Source organism: Hippoglossus stenolepis, chromosome 12 (genome assembly GCF_022539355.2).
Source record: "Hippoglossus stenolepis isolate QCI-W04-F060 chromosome 12, HSTE1.2, whole genome shotgun sequence".
Lineage (NCBI taxonomy): Eukaryota > Metazoa > Chordata > Actinopteri > Pleuronectiformes > Pleuronectidae > Hippoglossus > Hippoglossus stenolepis.
Window position 1 is genome coordinate 7278066 of NC_061494.1, and position 15330 is coordinate 7293395.

General features: G+C 39.7%; 1 protein-coding gene across 1 annotated transcript in view; it reads left to right on the forward strand.

Moving 5' to 3' along the window:
• The first annotated feature begins 284 nt into the window (after window positions 1-284).
• wdr11 (WD repeat domain 11) overlaps window positions 285-15330 on the forward strand; it is a 55442-nt gene continuing 40396 nt past the window's right edge. The window contains exons 1-9 of the mRNA XM_035172712.2: window positions 285-502; window positions 1972-2083; window positions 3579-3732; window positions 3980-4153; window positions 4450-4654; window positions 9697-9862; window positions 12665-12767; window positions 13545-13743; window positions 14850-14950. Of these exons, the coding sequence (XP_035028603.1) occupies window positions 417-502; window positions 1972-2083; window positions 3579-3732; window positions 3980-4153; window positions 4450-4654; window positions 9697-9862; window positions 12665-12767; window positions 13545-13743; window positions 14850-14950 (1300 nt within the window). The 5' untranslated portion in view covers window positions 285-416. The remainder of the gene's footprint in view (window positions 503-1971; window positions 2084-3578; window positions 3733-3979; window positions 4154-4449; window positions 4655-9696; window positions 9863-12664; window positions 12768-13544; window positions 13744-14849; window positions 14951-15330) is intronic.

Below are 15330 nucleotides of genomic sequence, written 5' to 3' on the forward strand. Positions count from 1 at the left end.
CTAATCGAAAATATGATGCCACCATATAATGAAACAAAAAAGTGAATAAAAAACAAATTGTTTAGTATATTTTGTGATTTTTGCTAAGAAAAATTACAGTGTGAAATTACCATCCATTTTCAGCTGGAAATTGTATTTTAATTATTGGTTCTTAAACGTATTTTCTCGTCTTGTCAAAGAACATTTTTGTCTTTTTAAGAGAAACGATCATTTTAGAGAACAAACGTGCAGAGAAATGTGACTGTCAGCTGTGGAACCTTGTTACGCTGGGATTTGTTCCCGCACGACGTTCCGTTTAGAGACACCGTTTCACTTCCTGTTTGAATTCACAACAAGAGCCGAACCGCTGAAGCTAATTCATTTGAGCAGCTTTTGCTCAACAAACGTTAATGTAGCATAAATACTTACAGACAACAATGATTCCTTACACTGTCAACATCAAACTCGCGGCTCGGACGTTGACTGGCACTCTCAATTTGCAGAATAAAACCGCGGTGGATTGGTGAGTACTGCAGCTCAGCCGTTAGCATCATGTAGCTACATAATTCAGTAAAGATGTGCAGAATGACATATGTTGTTGAGGAACTCTTTCAGTTTCTGTGCTTTTCGCTCTGTTGGTTCCTCGTGTCGCTGCTCATACAGATGACAGTGTTGGCCGAGCCCGCTAATGGAGATTTTTTATTCAAAGAAAACAGAAACATGCAGGAAATCTAGTGTCATGTGATGTGATGTGACATTTCGCTGGGCCTGATGAATTCCTCGAGCCTCATCTTGTTAAAGTAATTCCCTTGTATTCTGTGACTGCTGCGTGACTTCATTTAAGTTTAGGTTAAACTAAGCTTAAACAGCTCATTTCCTCATGCATGAAGCAGAGATATTATGCTCACATTGCAGAAGTGGTAACAGAGACCTCTCACGTTGCATGAATTATCTTTGACAATGTGTAAGGAAGTATAAAAAGGCACATACTATGGTATGGATGGTGTTGTCTTCACCTGCCACCTCTCCAAAAATATTTCTGCTATTATTCCCACATGTTAGTTTACGGTCACACACTAGATCAGCATTTGTGTCCGCCTGCTGCACCAGGACTCATTATTTGAAGGTCTGTGTGAACATGATTATATTTATTAAATAGCTCAGTTGCAGGATTTCATGTGGATTTGACTTTTTTTTGGGGGTGTGGATGTTGTCCAGCCACACACGATATTGTATGGACACTGAAAGATTAAAATCAATATAGACATGAACTCAAGAGAAGGAAACTGTTATTCAGAGACAGCTGTTAAGTACTTGCACCATCTTCATCAGGTCAAATGGGAGCATTGTTTGATATTGTCTAATAAACCATATGTAGCATTTTGAAATTTGCTATGTATGGTCTTGCATGTGGTAGGAAGAACTTTAACCTTCCTCCTGCATCCCTCATCACTGAGTTGTCATCCCTGTCTGTCAGTATGATGGTTGCTTGGTTTGTTTTTGAGCAAGATTACTCAAATACTACAGGATGGATTATCACTAAAACATGATGGAAGGATTCGGTACGGCCATTCAGTTTTGGTGCAAATCCTGAACAGGCATGCTGATTCAGGATTTTCTTTTTACTTTTAGTTAACATTGCAAAGTATGGCGTTTTTCCACTTTTTCGTGAATTACTCAAGAAATAGTGCAGATGTCTTTCTGAAAAAAACTCTATAAACAGGTAATCTGTTGTGCACATCTGAATAATATCTGGATTTTGTGAATCAAAGTAATTTTACAGACCCTTCAACTATATCATAGAAAGGATATTTTGCCTGTGTTTGATGTTACTGGTTTACAGAAAAGGTCACTGTACATAGTATATGTATCTGATGCCATACATGTATATGTGCTATGGTGATGAAGTGGCCATCAGCCTCGGAGGAAGCCTTCTGGTTTGGTCTGATTCACTCCTCCTGTCTCCTTCCCTGTGACTCTCCTGCACTGTAGGGGTTGGCAGGGGCTGATAGCTCAGGGATGTCACTCCAGTATCCTCATCATCGACCCAAAGACATCCCAGACCATTCAGGTTCTAGAAAGGCACAAAGCCAACGTGGTCAAGGTGAGTTTTCATTTGTGTGACTGTTTAGTTCTATGCTGGACTGCAACTACTATTGTTTTTATTTGATCACTCTGTCAGTTATTATCTCATTTAATTTATCAATGATTTTGTCTAAAAGTATTGAACATATGAAGAAAATGCCCATCTTAAGCTCCTAAAACCCCAAAGTGAAGTCCTACTATCAAAACCCTGAAGTAATTGAATTTACACTCAAAGAAACAAGAAAATAAAAGCAGCAAATCATCCAATTTGAGAATCAGATTTCAGCTAATGTTTGGCATTTTGTTTATTAAAGGACATTTCAACTTTTATTTATAAAACAAATATCAAGGACTTTTTTTCAATTAACCAATCAATTGATATACAAAAATCGTAGCCGTGCTTAATTGGCTACAAATTACAATTTCAGGAAGTTTAGTAGTTGGACTAAAAAAAAAAAAATCAAGGGCACAGAGAGGATATGACAACTTGTAGTTTGAAAAGTGTAGTTTAAAAATGAATGTAAAATGTTGACCTGAATATTTTGAAAAGAACACACAGGAGGAAGAAAGAATTTCTTTCACTTATAGTTTCCTATTTACTTCAAGTCAGTATATGTGGATGTGGAGTGTGGTTTGTAAACTCAAATATAATCGGTCGTCTTATGCTCTTTGTCTTTTACATACATGTGAGCTTCTTGTTGTGTTTGGTTTTCCAGGTGGAATACAAACTTGCTGATTAAGTAATAATGTACAACTCAGTGTTAATTGGCACCATTGTGTGACCTTGAGATAAGTCGGCTGAGTCTCCGGCAGACAAATACAGCTCTACTTCACTGAGAAGCCCACACCAGGAACACTGATAAAGGTTGCTGCGTTGATGGAGAACCTTATTGTTTGTGTACGTGTGTGTACACACATGCTTGTGTGTTAGGGTAGATAATGGGCAATAAATTCGACAGTGATTATCAGTCCCGGGGCTCAATCCAAGACTCTCATTCCTCACTCGGAAGCACACTTTAATCTTGTAAAGCTCCACCGCAGCAGCAGCAGTGGGCCATTCCTCACCACCAGGCCCGACACAAGAACGCTTGCTGGGAAAAAAAGAAATAGTAGCTACAGTAAAGGGCATGTGTATTCATGAAGAAAAACATGGACATAATCAATTATACTACTAAAGCTGGCTCCGGAGTTGATTTATTGTAGAACTTGCATTGGTTTCACTTTAGTTTTGTGTGTATTTGGATCTGTATCTTATGTCTCTAGTTTCCTGAATCTTTCTATCCTGAGCCCACATTTTTCAGTTATTAGTGAAAATGTGTAAATTCAGTTTTACAAAAAAACATCCTCCTGAAAGATCTACAGTTAACTAGAAGGCTGTTGTTTTATTATTCAAAGTCATCATCTTCCATTTCAAAAATATGCTGTGACCCTCACCTCAAATGAACACCAAATCAACACACACACGGATATTTGATACCAGTAACTTAAAATAGCATGTGTTTTGTGTTTTTTAGGTGAAATGGTCCAGAGAAAACTATTACCACAACCTGAGCTCACCCTACTGTCTGCGGCTGGCCTCTGGAGATGCCTCAGGGAAGATCATAGTTTGGGACGTGGTCAGCGGCACTGCCCATTGTGAGATCCAGGAGCACTCCAAACCTATCCAAGGTAATTCCCCATCACGCAGGCTTGAATTAACTGTTTTTGTCCCTTAGCTCGGCACAGGATTGAGACTTTTCTTTGCCAGCTCTGCCAAGGGGAACCTTTGAGCTGCTGCTTTGTTGTTGGCTATTTGTTTTCATTAAGATGCTCTTACTGTCACTCCCCGTCTCTCCTCCTGCTGCACTGCACAATATGTCTCCATCTCCTTCATAACAAGGTTTCTCGTCTCTGACTTCCTCTCTTTCTCTGTCAGACTTGGAGTGGTTGTGGAATCAGGATGCATCTCGTGATCTGCTGTTAGCCGTCCACCCTCCCAACTACATCGTCCTGTGGAATGGAGACACAGGCACAAAGCTGTGGAAGAAGAGCTATGCTGAAAACATCCTCTCCTTTTCTTTTGACCCCTTCGATCCATCCAACATGGCATGTAGGTGAACCACAAAATATGACTCTGCCTTAATTGAATCAGTTTCATTCTCTTTCTTGTCTCTGTGATTTACAAATCATCAAGCTCAGTGTTAGTAGAAATCCGATACACTGCATGAGTACCTCTTATCAGACTCATAGTTCTACATCTAGAGAGATGCATGTTGAACAATTTATGATATCTCATTTTCCATACTTAGTATAAATCAACACAAATATTTTCTTCAGTGACACATACAAACAGACAACGTGTCCAGTTGTAATCTTTATCATGTTTTTCTACTCTTCCATTTGCAGTACTGACCAGCGAGGGAATAGTCTTTATCACAGACTTTACCCACTCCAAGCCCCCAGGCAGTGCTGGCAAAAAGGTGTACATCGCCAGTCCGCATGCAAGCCCCGCCCACACCAAACCTGCTCCGGCCCCCGCTCTCCCGGCCCCTACTGGTGCCAAGAAGGCTCTCAACAAGGTCAAAGTGCTCATCACCAATGAAAAACCCACGTAAGAGCGACTAAATTAGACTTAACTTCCCTGACTGTATTAGAATGTTTATATTGTTTATAGTTTGGTTTACAGTCACACACGTGCAGTTGTATAAGCCTGTTGCACCAGAAGTTTTTTAATATTCACAGCATCATATCTTTTATAATTAGTATGCTGTGTGGAGATCTAAAAAGTTTCCTCTAAGAACGAGGCCTTGTTTACACTACTGAGGATATTTTCCCCTCACACTTAAAAAGAAAAATATCTGTCCACACAATCTTCGCTTTACAAAATCTCTCTGTGTAGGCGAGAACACAAACGACTACAAATGCTCAAACAAGCATGCCATGCACAGCAGCTTTCTAAACCATTTCTCTTGGTGCTCTGTGCTTTGTGTTCATGCATGATCTCAATTTAAAATAAAATCCGAGAAAAGCTTTTCTGCCAGTGAGCTTTTGTCACAGCTATTTGACAGTGAAAATGAAATAGAGGAGAACATGTCTCAGAATGTTGAGGAGGACCCTGATTACGAGGCATCCTCCTCTGATGAGAATAACCTCAGTGCTGATCCTCCTGTTGTCTCTCAACCACCAACAGACACGTTTCCTTCCAAAAATGTTAAGTTATCAAGGTCCCATTCCCTACTTGAATCACAGGGTAGAATTTGTGGTGCTAATGTAATCGAAACGGTTCCAGGCCCCAGTAGATACGCTGTCAGCCATGTCCAGGACAAAATCAGCATTTGTTCTCTTCATAACATTTAAGAGGGATATATTTGAGATAACAAGGGGAAGGCACGTGTATGGGTACAGTTGTAAAAACTTGGTTGCTCATTTTGGCAGTAGTGTACAAATCAAAAGACGTATCACCAACAAGCTGTTGGAATATACTATATGGAATAATACTGGAAGGGCCAAATTGACCACGAACATAATATTTACTGACTTGGTTACTTTCCCTGATAATAGAAAAAGTTTTTCTCTCCAAATGGTATAAATAACAGAAAGAATTACTTAGAAATAACATAAACCCTAAAAACAAATACTAAAAGATCTATATTTCCAATTTTAGCAATCGGTCAAGTTTTGCATATTTTTCAATAGTCGAATAATCTGTATTCTGGATGTATTATGGGGTGATTGGGGGTGTTTTCTATGAAGGGCTATTTAAGTAGTCAACAAAGAAACATTAATTACCGGAAACATACATTTGGGTCACAATTTTGATTATAATAATTTTCTGGAGGTTGTTAATTGCTGGGGGCCAACATAACCCTAAGGATAAAAGATGTTAGTAAATTTGAGGATAACAGTAGCGTTAATTTTCAGTTTGCATGTTGACTAGAGTCTCAAAAGCGGAGGAGTATTTTCATTTAGCTAAATATCCATAATAGTGGTGTCTAGGTAATCTAGGTGTCAGTATGTTGGATATGAGCCTTGTATGCAATTTATTTCTCAAACCATTTTAAGGATCTGTCTTACATCATATCAGTTTCAGAACAGTCTCACACAGCCTGGTCTGCATTTTAAGTGAAGTCCCTCACAGTTCTACTTGAGCAACCAGGATTGAAGGGCATCGCTCAGGGTCAACACAGGAGTTTTATTCATCAGACAAGGCTCAGGGCAACTTCAGCTATGAAATGTAGTGCCCTTCACCTGTGGTGAATCTGCACCTTTTAAGCATAAATTATATCATATCCTTCACGGCTGGAAAACCTTTTTAGGCACTTGCATGTGTCTTATTTTATCAATCAAAGTTTCTCTCAAATAGATACGAGGGTATTATACAAACTGAAAGATGCGACATCAGGGAGCAGATTAACTTAACAATGTGGCATTTCTTGAATAAGCTCTCAACTTGTGATGCTCCCCCACCTCGTCTTCATCATGTGAGGTGACATGCTGACAGTGAATCGTGACAGCGAGTCTGTTTGTGAAATGACATGACACTTAAGCGTTTATCACACCCGGGAGATTTCTCTCTGGCAGAAATAACAGGCTCCGTTGTGTGAGCATATGATGGATTCTGGGTCTCTTTTTTTTTTCATTTTCTGATTGAGTTGCATAGAAGAGCTTGTTTGTTTGTTCAACTCAACGTCGATTGTTGTGCACAACATGTTACATTAAATTCAGGCAGTTTAAAACTGTCATATTGGTAATGTTTAAGTAAGTGATAAATGAAGCAAAGTGTCAGGGATTGAAGGGAAAGATTAATGACCTGCCACCTGCTACTACATTGTTTTATAACAAAGAAACACACAAAGATGTAGCTTATCAAAGATTTTATAACTTAAACCAGAAACTTTTTATACTGTATGAGTCTGATGGATCAAGGACCGAAGCCTTGTTTGATGTGCTGGCAGCTTTCTGCCTGAGTGGTTGTGACTGTCAAACAGGCTTATTTATAGCAGCAGCACTCCGGCCTATCTGTCCACCCACCCAGCGAGCTCTAATAACAAACACTCCATTAATCTTAACTTGTCTTTATTTCCTCTCATGTCTCTCTTGTCATGTCCATTTCAGTCCTTGTGTCTTCTAGTATTAGTACGTGACACACCCCTTCCTTCACCTTTCACACGGTGGTAATTGTTCTTGCTGAAAATGCTGTATTCCTCCGGGCTGCTTTGTCTCTGTGTCGGGTTTGGGTGTTTATCATGTTCCGTGTTACAGTATCTCTCCTCGTGCTCTGTCTGCCTCGGGTTGATGTATCTGCTCTCCAAGACTGTTATCAGAAGCTCGTTGAATACAGTACTTGATCATGCACATTAGAGTCTAATCAGGCAGCCATTAATCTGGCTGTTAGCTAGCACGGATCTGGTCCCTTTATCAAGATGACAGAGAATGTTTTTTTTTTTACACTCACACAATCCAACATGCCTGTTTGTAAACACGGATACAACACCACACTTACTGTATCCAGAGTATTACATCAGCAGTTTGTGTAGATACTGTTTGTATATAATTGGGTATCAACTAATCTAACTCAACTTTTTTCTTCTCTCTACCCCAAACACAAACCCACACACACAAATAAACACACACTCACACATGCACACAGGCAAACGCAGACAAGCTAAATGTATGAAAATGTAATCGGTTGGAAATGTTATAGTCAGTAAAACATTAGAAGATGAATGAATGAATGAATAAATTAATTATTGTCTCCGACGTAAAAGTTGTTATCCCATAGATCGCCAACACCTGTGGTTACCGTGGTAACAGCACATGAGGTTTTCATTACTACAGGAAGTCTGGGGGTAGCAAACGCTGCTTTTGTTGGAAGTGATGTAAGATTGTTTTTCTGGCAGACATGATCCCGCCGACATGATCTGACCAAAACAGTCACGTGACACTTGCAGTTATAAGACATTGAGAAAATAAACAGCTTGCCCTAACTTTAAACTGAATAATGATTCCTTGATTTACATGTGTTGATTGGGAAATTAAAAATTTGTGTCTCAGGAGTAAAGTTATAGGCAGCACCTATTGTTATTGCTTTTTTACGTCGAACTTAATCATTATATCAGATCGTTTGTATCGTGATGTCAGCTTAAGAATCGTTACACCCCTATTACATCTGAAGGCCATGTGCACATCCACACCAAAGTTATGATTTGCGCGCCACAATCAAGTAAGTTTATTGTGCATTGTCCAGACATCAGAAGCTGAAGTATCTACATAATGTATAAACATTGTATCAGATGTTGATGTCATTTCCCCTTATTTATTTAACATGATCAAACAACCGAAGCGGGATGGTTCTTTTTAAACTCCTGTCCTTTGAGGTAGTCCTGTGCTGTCAGAACCATCTGGTGTGTGTTTTCGTGTGTTTGTATGCATTACATGTAGCAATGATTAACTATGTATGATCCATTGACGGCCGTAGCCTTCATGCTTTATTCACAGCGAAGAGAGGGAGAGAGATGGGAAGTGTGTGCTGTTTGGGAAATTGGACAGCTGAATATTTTTGAAAGTGTTTGGGGTAATAGGATTTGTTTAGTTTTTTCCTCAGTATTTTCTTCTTTCTCTGTGAAGATCTGTTGCTTTCTTGATGTTTCGCCTGTGGTGGCTCAGTCGTCTGAGCCTCCATCTCTGCCTCGCCTGACTTCAGTGGGCTGGGAACTGTGTGATTTAGCTCGGCAACTGCTAAAGGTTCCTGTATTCAGTCCATTTTATCTGTTACTCTTTCCCTAACACGATAATGATCTCCATTGTGTGATAAAGTTTGTTTTCTCCTTTATTTGATCTTACTGTGACCTAGAGGAATGACTCTGTAGCAATGAGTCATGGCCTTGGACCCTCATACATTCCTTCTTGACTGGACTGCAAAGTGTCTCTGACGCCTTTGTTGTTATACTGAGAGATCAAAACGGGCTGCTGCTTCAGATAGTAGTATTTGTAATTAATTTAAACACACATCGAGGAAATTACAGCAAACAGACTTAGTTTCACTTCTTTTTTTTTTTTAACTCCAAATGATTTTATGCTGCCAATGGGCCTCTTAATTCATCAGACTCCAAACTACCAACAGTAATAACTAATTCATTCAGTTTTCTGTATGGAAAGACATGAGTAAAGATGGAGTTGATCTTAGAAATTAAAAAAAAGTTTTCCTAAAATTGATTTTCTAATCCATCTTCATGCTGATATACATAATTGCACATTTCATATTCATGTGTTGTTCCAACAGAGTTTTATTCATTATATTTTAGGTTATGAGTCAGAATGATATAAATGTCCTTACTAGTCTTTGCAATTTATGTTTTGCCTTTTTTAAACGTATCATATTTCAGTAAATTGTCATTATGCAAAACCAAGACAGGGGACAAAAGTAGAAAATGCCAAATCCTAAGAAATTTTTAACGTATTGAAGATATAGTCATCTCATTTGTTTATCTCTTTTATTTATGAAAAGATACATTATTGTTAAATATTTGGCTTTCCCTTTCTGTTTTACATGCCAGATGTTTTTCGGATAAGAACACAACCTGACACTTAAATCAATTTCCCTTTCTTACTCTGTGTGCATCCCTGTCCCTACTCTCCTGTGTGTCACTGTAGTGCGGAGGCGGTGACGTTGAACGATTGCCTTCAGCTGTCCTACCTGCCATCCAAGAGGAACCACATGCTGCTGCTTTATCCCAGAGAGATTCTCATCCTGGACCTGGAGCTCAGCCAGACGGTGGGCGTGGTGTCCATCGAGCGCTCCGGGGTGCCCTTCATTCAGGTGAGGTGCTGTTTATGTGTGTGGGAAATTTCGTTTACATAAGGAAATCAGTAAAAGAGTTGGTGGAGATTGCAAACCCATAAGAAATACACTGACATCTCAGTTGGTCTAAAGTGAGATAAATGAAGGGATTCAGCAAGAATCTTTTTTGTAATGGATAATTCTTCCAGGAAGTCAATTTCCCCTGCCCTAGATTACAAAGTTCTCTGCTTTCCATCCTCCCTCTCAGTGATCATCGTCAAGCTCTGACAACTGTAACTGCACAGTCCTTAGCTACAGCCTAAAAAATCCTCACCAGCCTCTGTATTATCTGACTTCTGCACCTTCTTGTATTCACATTCAGCTGCACTGGTGACCTTTTAGGTGCCAATTCCCTCCGGAGGATTTGTCACAGGTCCAGAGCGTGTAACAGAACAGAAACGGCCTTTTAATGTCACTCTGTTGATTGTGCTATCACTCTGGGTCTGTGAAAGACTACTGTAGGGCGTGTCATTACACTGAGTGGTTGTTGAACTCTATTTAAGCCAATATTCCTTTCTAAATGTCTAACCTTGACATTCATGCCTGCATGCACTTGTATTGGCCAGTTTACTGTTCCCTAGTTTCTCAAAGTGATCCATCGACATTTTCTCTTTGTGTGAAACCTGTTTCATATTCCGACTCCATAAATCAAACTTTCCTTGGGTTGTCAGTGATCTTGTTTTAACAAAGATACCCACGGTTAAATAGTACAAAGGAAGAGAACAAGTCTTTGTAGTCACAGAGTAACTCCTAAAGCCACAGAGCCGGAGTAAAGGGGTGTTACTCAGCCTCCTGGGCTCTGTCCGACCAACTCCCCCTCTAAGTGTTATGAAGTGCTTGTCACACAGCCAATTTGCATGACTGATGACACAGGTTTTAAATACTTAGATCCAGGCTGCACTGTAGAAGCTCCAAGGGAAGACAGAGGAATATCGACACACACACACTAATTTATACTACATACTGAGAGACTTGTAACCGGTGACAAAAATTAAGTTGCGACTCTGTGTTAATGCACCAAATTGTTTTATTTATTTGAATTGCATTGTTTAAAATTGTGTTTAGTAATTTGTGCACCTGCACTTTAAAAAAGTACAAGTTAAATACAAATAATGTTAGGGTCGAGCATCTGGGTAAGATGTGGCCCTGTGGTGACATAGTGAGAAAGACAAAAATGACAAATGGAGGAAAGATGAGAAAATGAAAAATGATCTATAGAGAATAATATTTGATTTTTAAAACGTATGGATCAGCTTGAAGTCTGCTGTTAAAGATTGAACATGGGAACAGGATCACAGCCATGCAAACTCACTGTCTCCACCATCGCCTGTCTGCCTGTCTGCCTGTCTAATGAAGTCGATTAGTACATCTTAACTTTCATCTCAAAATGTTTGCCCTCTACAAACATTATACCAGGTAAATTCAGGTGAATACCACATGTGCTCAGTTGTCAACATGATGACTGATATTGTTTTTCTATTCTGTCTGGAGCTGAAGCAATCGATTACTCTGAAGATTAATGGGCATCTATTTTAAACAATTGATTGAAAAGTCACTTTTCAAGCAGAATCCCATGTTTCAGCTTCTACAATTTGTAAATTGAGTTGAGAACCTTGGGAATTAGGACACAGTCCTTTTTCACACTTTTCTGACATTTTTTATCGACTAAAGGATTAATTATATAATCACATTTTTTAGATGATACAAATTATAATTAGCACCAGTGCTTATCTTATCTATATAAGACAGGTATAAAATAAAAGTTAATTAATCCAGTCACTCATCTCTGACATACAGGTAATAGCTTGATTTGATTTATGTTTACATTTGTGTACTTTGGACGAAATCAAACAAAACCATACCTACAGATATTGCTAAGGGGAAAGTGTTCAACACATCAGTCTCCATTTTAACAATCGAAACACATGGAGCAAGTGTATTCAGAGCGTGTATAAATCAATTTCTAGTAATAAGAAAAAGGTTAGGCTAGGTGCATGGTTTAATATCTCTTAATCGTGGGTTTGTATGGGCATAATATGCAATACACCATGGGTACTCATTAGGACTGTCAATCCTCTATAATTCCGTTTGAATTTCATTCCTGACATTTAATATTCAAATTATATTCAGATTTTTTAATGCAATTTTGGTTTGCTATACCAGCAACAATACACCTTTCACCAGTGGGGCACTGTCTATATTTGTAGAATATGTCACAGAGACATGAAAACATAAAACATCAGTTGAAGGGCATCTGTTTTTCTGGTGCGTGTTCTGTTTTCCTGTCTCTTTCCTGTTCTTGGAATGAGTATAAACAAAACCATTTTGTTTAACGACACACGCGTGAGAAGCGCAGCAGATCAGTCTGCGCTGTCATTTGCTGCATTACGTTTTTATATCCAGGTATGTCTTGGGGAGGACGAGTCCGAGCTGCAGAGCCAACTCAAAAATACACATTTGAACGGTAATCATAGCATTTGAATAGTAATGATTTTTGTAATATTCAAATAATATCTTAGACTCCTGAGATTCATTCTAACAGCCCTCACACTCATATGGTCCGAAGTGCTTTTTCCATTTAAATGAATGATGGAGGGGGGCGTGAAAATAACAGCTTCTTCAGTCTGAAACTAGCAAAGACACTTTACAAAGAAAACACTGGCTTGTGTTTGATGCTGCTTTGTGCTCGGTGTAAGATGAGACCTTTCAAAAAGACAGTTTGTAAACCTGATTGTGAAAACACACATCATTAGCTGTTCCCCTGACTCTCCCTGTGGTTAGGTTATTCCTTGTGCTCAGCGGGACGCCCTCTATTGTCTCCATGAGAACGGTTGTATCACCCTTCGAGTGTGTCGCTCCACCACCACTACAGAGGAGGCAGCAGGTATGAAAAGTCTTCCCAGAGACAAACACACACACACACACACACACACACACACACACACACACACACACACACACACACACACACACACACACACACACACACACACACACACACACACACACACACACACACACACACACACACACACACACACACACACACACACACACAACACAACACAAGCTAGTGGCACTGTACTCACTCAGAAACCACTGTCACTCCTGTCAGCATCTATTCAGCCAAACTGTTCTGCAGCCAGAGCCTGTAGCCTTTCTCCATGCTCCAGTGGACATGTGCCCTTTTTCTGTCTCATTTATCTTTGGCTTAGTGCTATAGGCTGATGGGACCATTGTGTCGCTGAATCTCTCTCACTCCCTGCTATCTACTCATCTTTATTTTTTCCTGCCATGTCCTTTTTTGAGACTCTCATGTACTCCTTTATTTTCTTACGTCCTTTCTTCATCTCTTGTTTCATTAAACCCTTTTTTCTAACACACAATACTCGTCTTCACTGGTTTCTCAATCCTTCCATCCATCTTTCTCTTCCTTTTCCCTTCACTCAATGTCCTCCTGCAAATGTTCTCTTTTTTTTCTTTTGTTGACCCCCCTCCATTCATGTCCTCACCTATTTGCTCTGATTTCATCTCATTCTTTTTTTTATCTCCCACCATTCCTCTTTTTCTCACTGTCACCTTGTCTTTTCCGACTTTTCTTCCACTTTTATCTCCTCAATGTTTCCCTGGATCTCTCTCCATCTCTCTTTCTTCCCCTCAGACCCAGAACAGAGCGTCCAGGAGCTCATGTACGACCTTCGCTCTCAGTGCGATGCAATCCGAGTCACCAAGACAGTCCGGCCGTATCGCATGGTTATCTGCCCTGTCAACGAAAACAACGCTGGGCTCATGGTCAGCGACGGCAGAGTCATGCTGTGGGAGCTCAAAGCTCACACTGGCAAGCCTGCAGCCAATCCTAAGTACGTACACACACACACACACACACACACACACACACACACACACACACACACACACACACACACACACACACACACACACACACAGGAATGCAAACAATTCTCTCATGTTACATTACAGTTTTGCAGGAAGAAGCTGAAATTGCAGGAACAATTAATGTTCAAAAGAGTCACTACTTTATAAGTGACTTAAACTGACTTAAAACTACCTAATCCTCTGACCTACATTTACTCTTCTTACTGACTGGTGTAGGAAGGGGGTTCAGAGAGTTTATAACATTGATGAGCCCTGCTTTCCTTTGAACACTCCCTCGATGCTCAAGGAGACGGTTTTCTCTTTCTCTCTTAAGTTCCTGCTTCCTGTGTGAGGTTGAGAGAGGTTCTGCCTGTGAGCAGTCTAATTTGGGCAAACAAGACAAATCTTCTTCAGAGAATTATTGAGGGTTGGCACACTCTTCCTTTTTGTCACTCTGTGATGAATCGTCTTATTATAGTCTTTTAGAATTTATTTTCCATGAGTGTCAGACATGTAGGTTCTCTATTTCTGGTCTGTTCAGATGATGGCAGTTGCCTTTCACACTGCGATAAATTGATATTGATTCAAACATTCTGGTCTACAGTCTTCCTATTGGAAAGGTAACAAATCCGAAAAAGAGGTTGTGATCCAGGTTCAAAATGCCGACGTGAATTATAATTCCCTCAGTGACATGGTGTTTGTCACAGTGTGCTGAGAATGCACAGATGAATTAAGATGAGTTATTTATGGGGAAACCCTTCACTCTGCGGTACCTGTTCAATTTTAGGTCAAGCCACCAGTGTATCAAGTGCCATCAACAGTCATGGAAACGTTCTTTCTAGGAATCATATCTGTTCTTTACTGAGCAGCAGCTAATCAATACAAGGCATCAGTACACGACTTACCCTCTATGAAATCTGCTGTGTCCCTTTTGGGTCAGTTATTTATTAAGAAGCAGATCACGTCCATCATTTGCACAAACAACATTCATTTATCATCCATTCACTTGCCTTCAATAATGCATGTGCGCCTTGCTTTCATTTGAGAGAAAATGTTTTTAATTAATATTCTCTCTCCCTCTGTTTGTCAGTTCGGGTCTGTCGCCGCTCTACTCCCCCGTGTCGTTCTGTGGAGCTCCGCTGGGTCCAAACCAAAAAAGGATTCAGGATCTCTCTCTTAACAGCATGATCGGTACGACTATACCCATCACTATCAACACCAGACATGTTGACGTCTACAACACATATTTCACACTAATCACTTCTTGTTGAAGCAGGGGCTTTTTTCCTCTCCTTAGAAAGATTGCTTTTCTAAATTCAAAAGATTTAGAGAGGCATACAGTGTAGACTATAAGTATTTTGACAGTTGCACATTATGCATTCTTTATACTCTCTTTCAGCACCTTAACTTGATGTATAATAATTTAGATTACTTTAAAGAGCAGAGTCTATACTTCTACTTGGCTATATTAACTTCAATATATAATCAACTGTAATGGTGATAGAGCCCCTGTAACACACAGTGCCAAGTGTGCAAGGGTTCTAAAGCAATTATGTTTTTGTAGCTCGTAC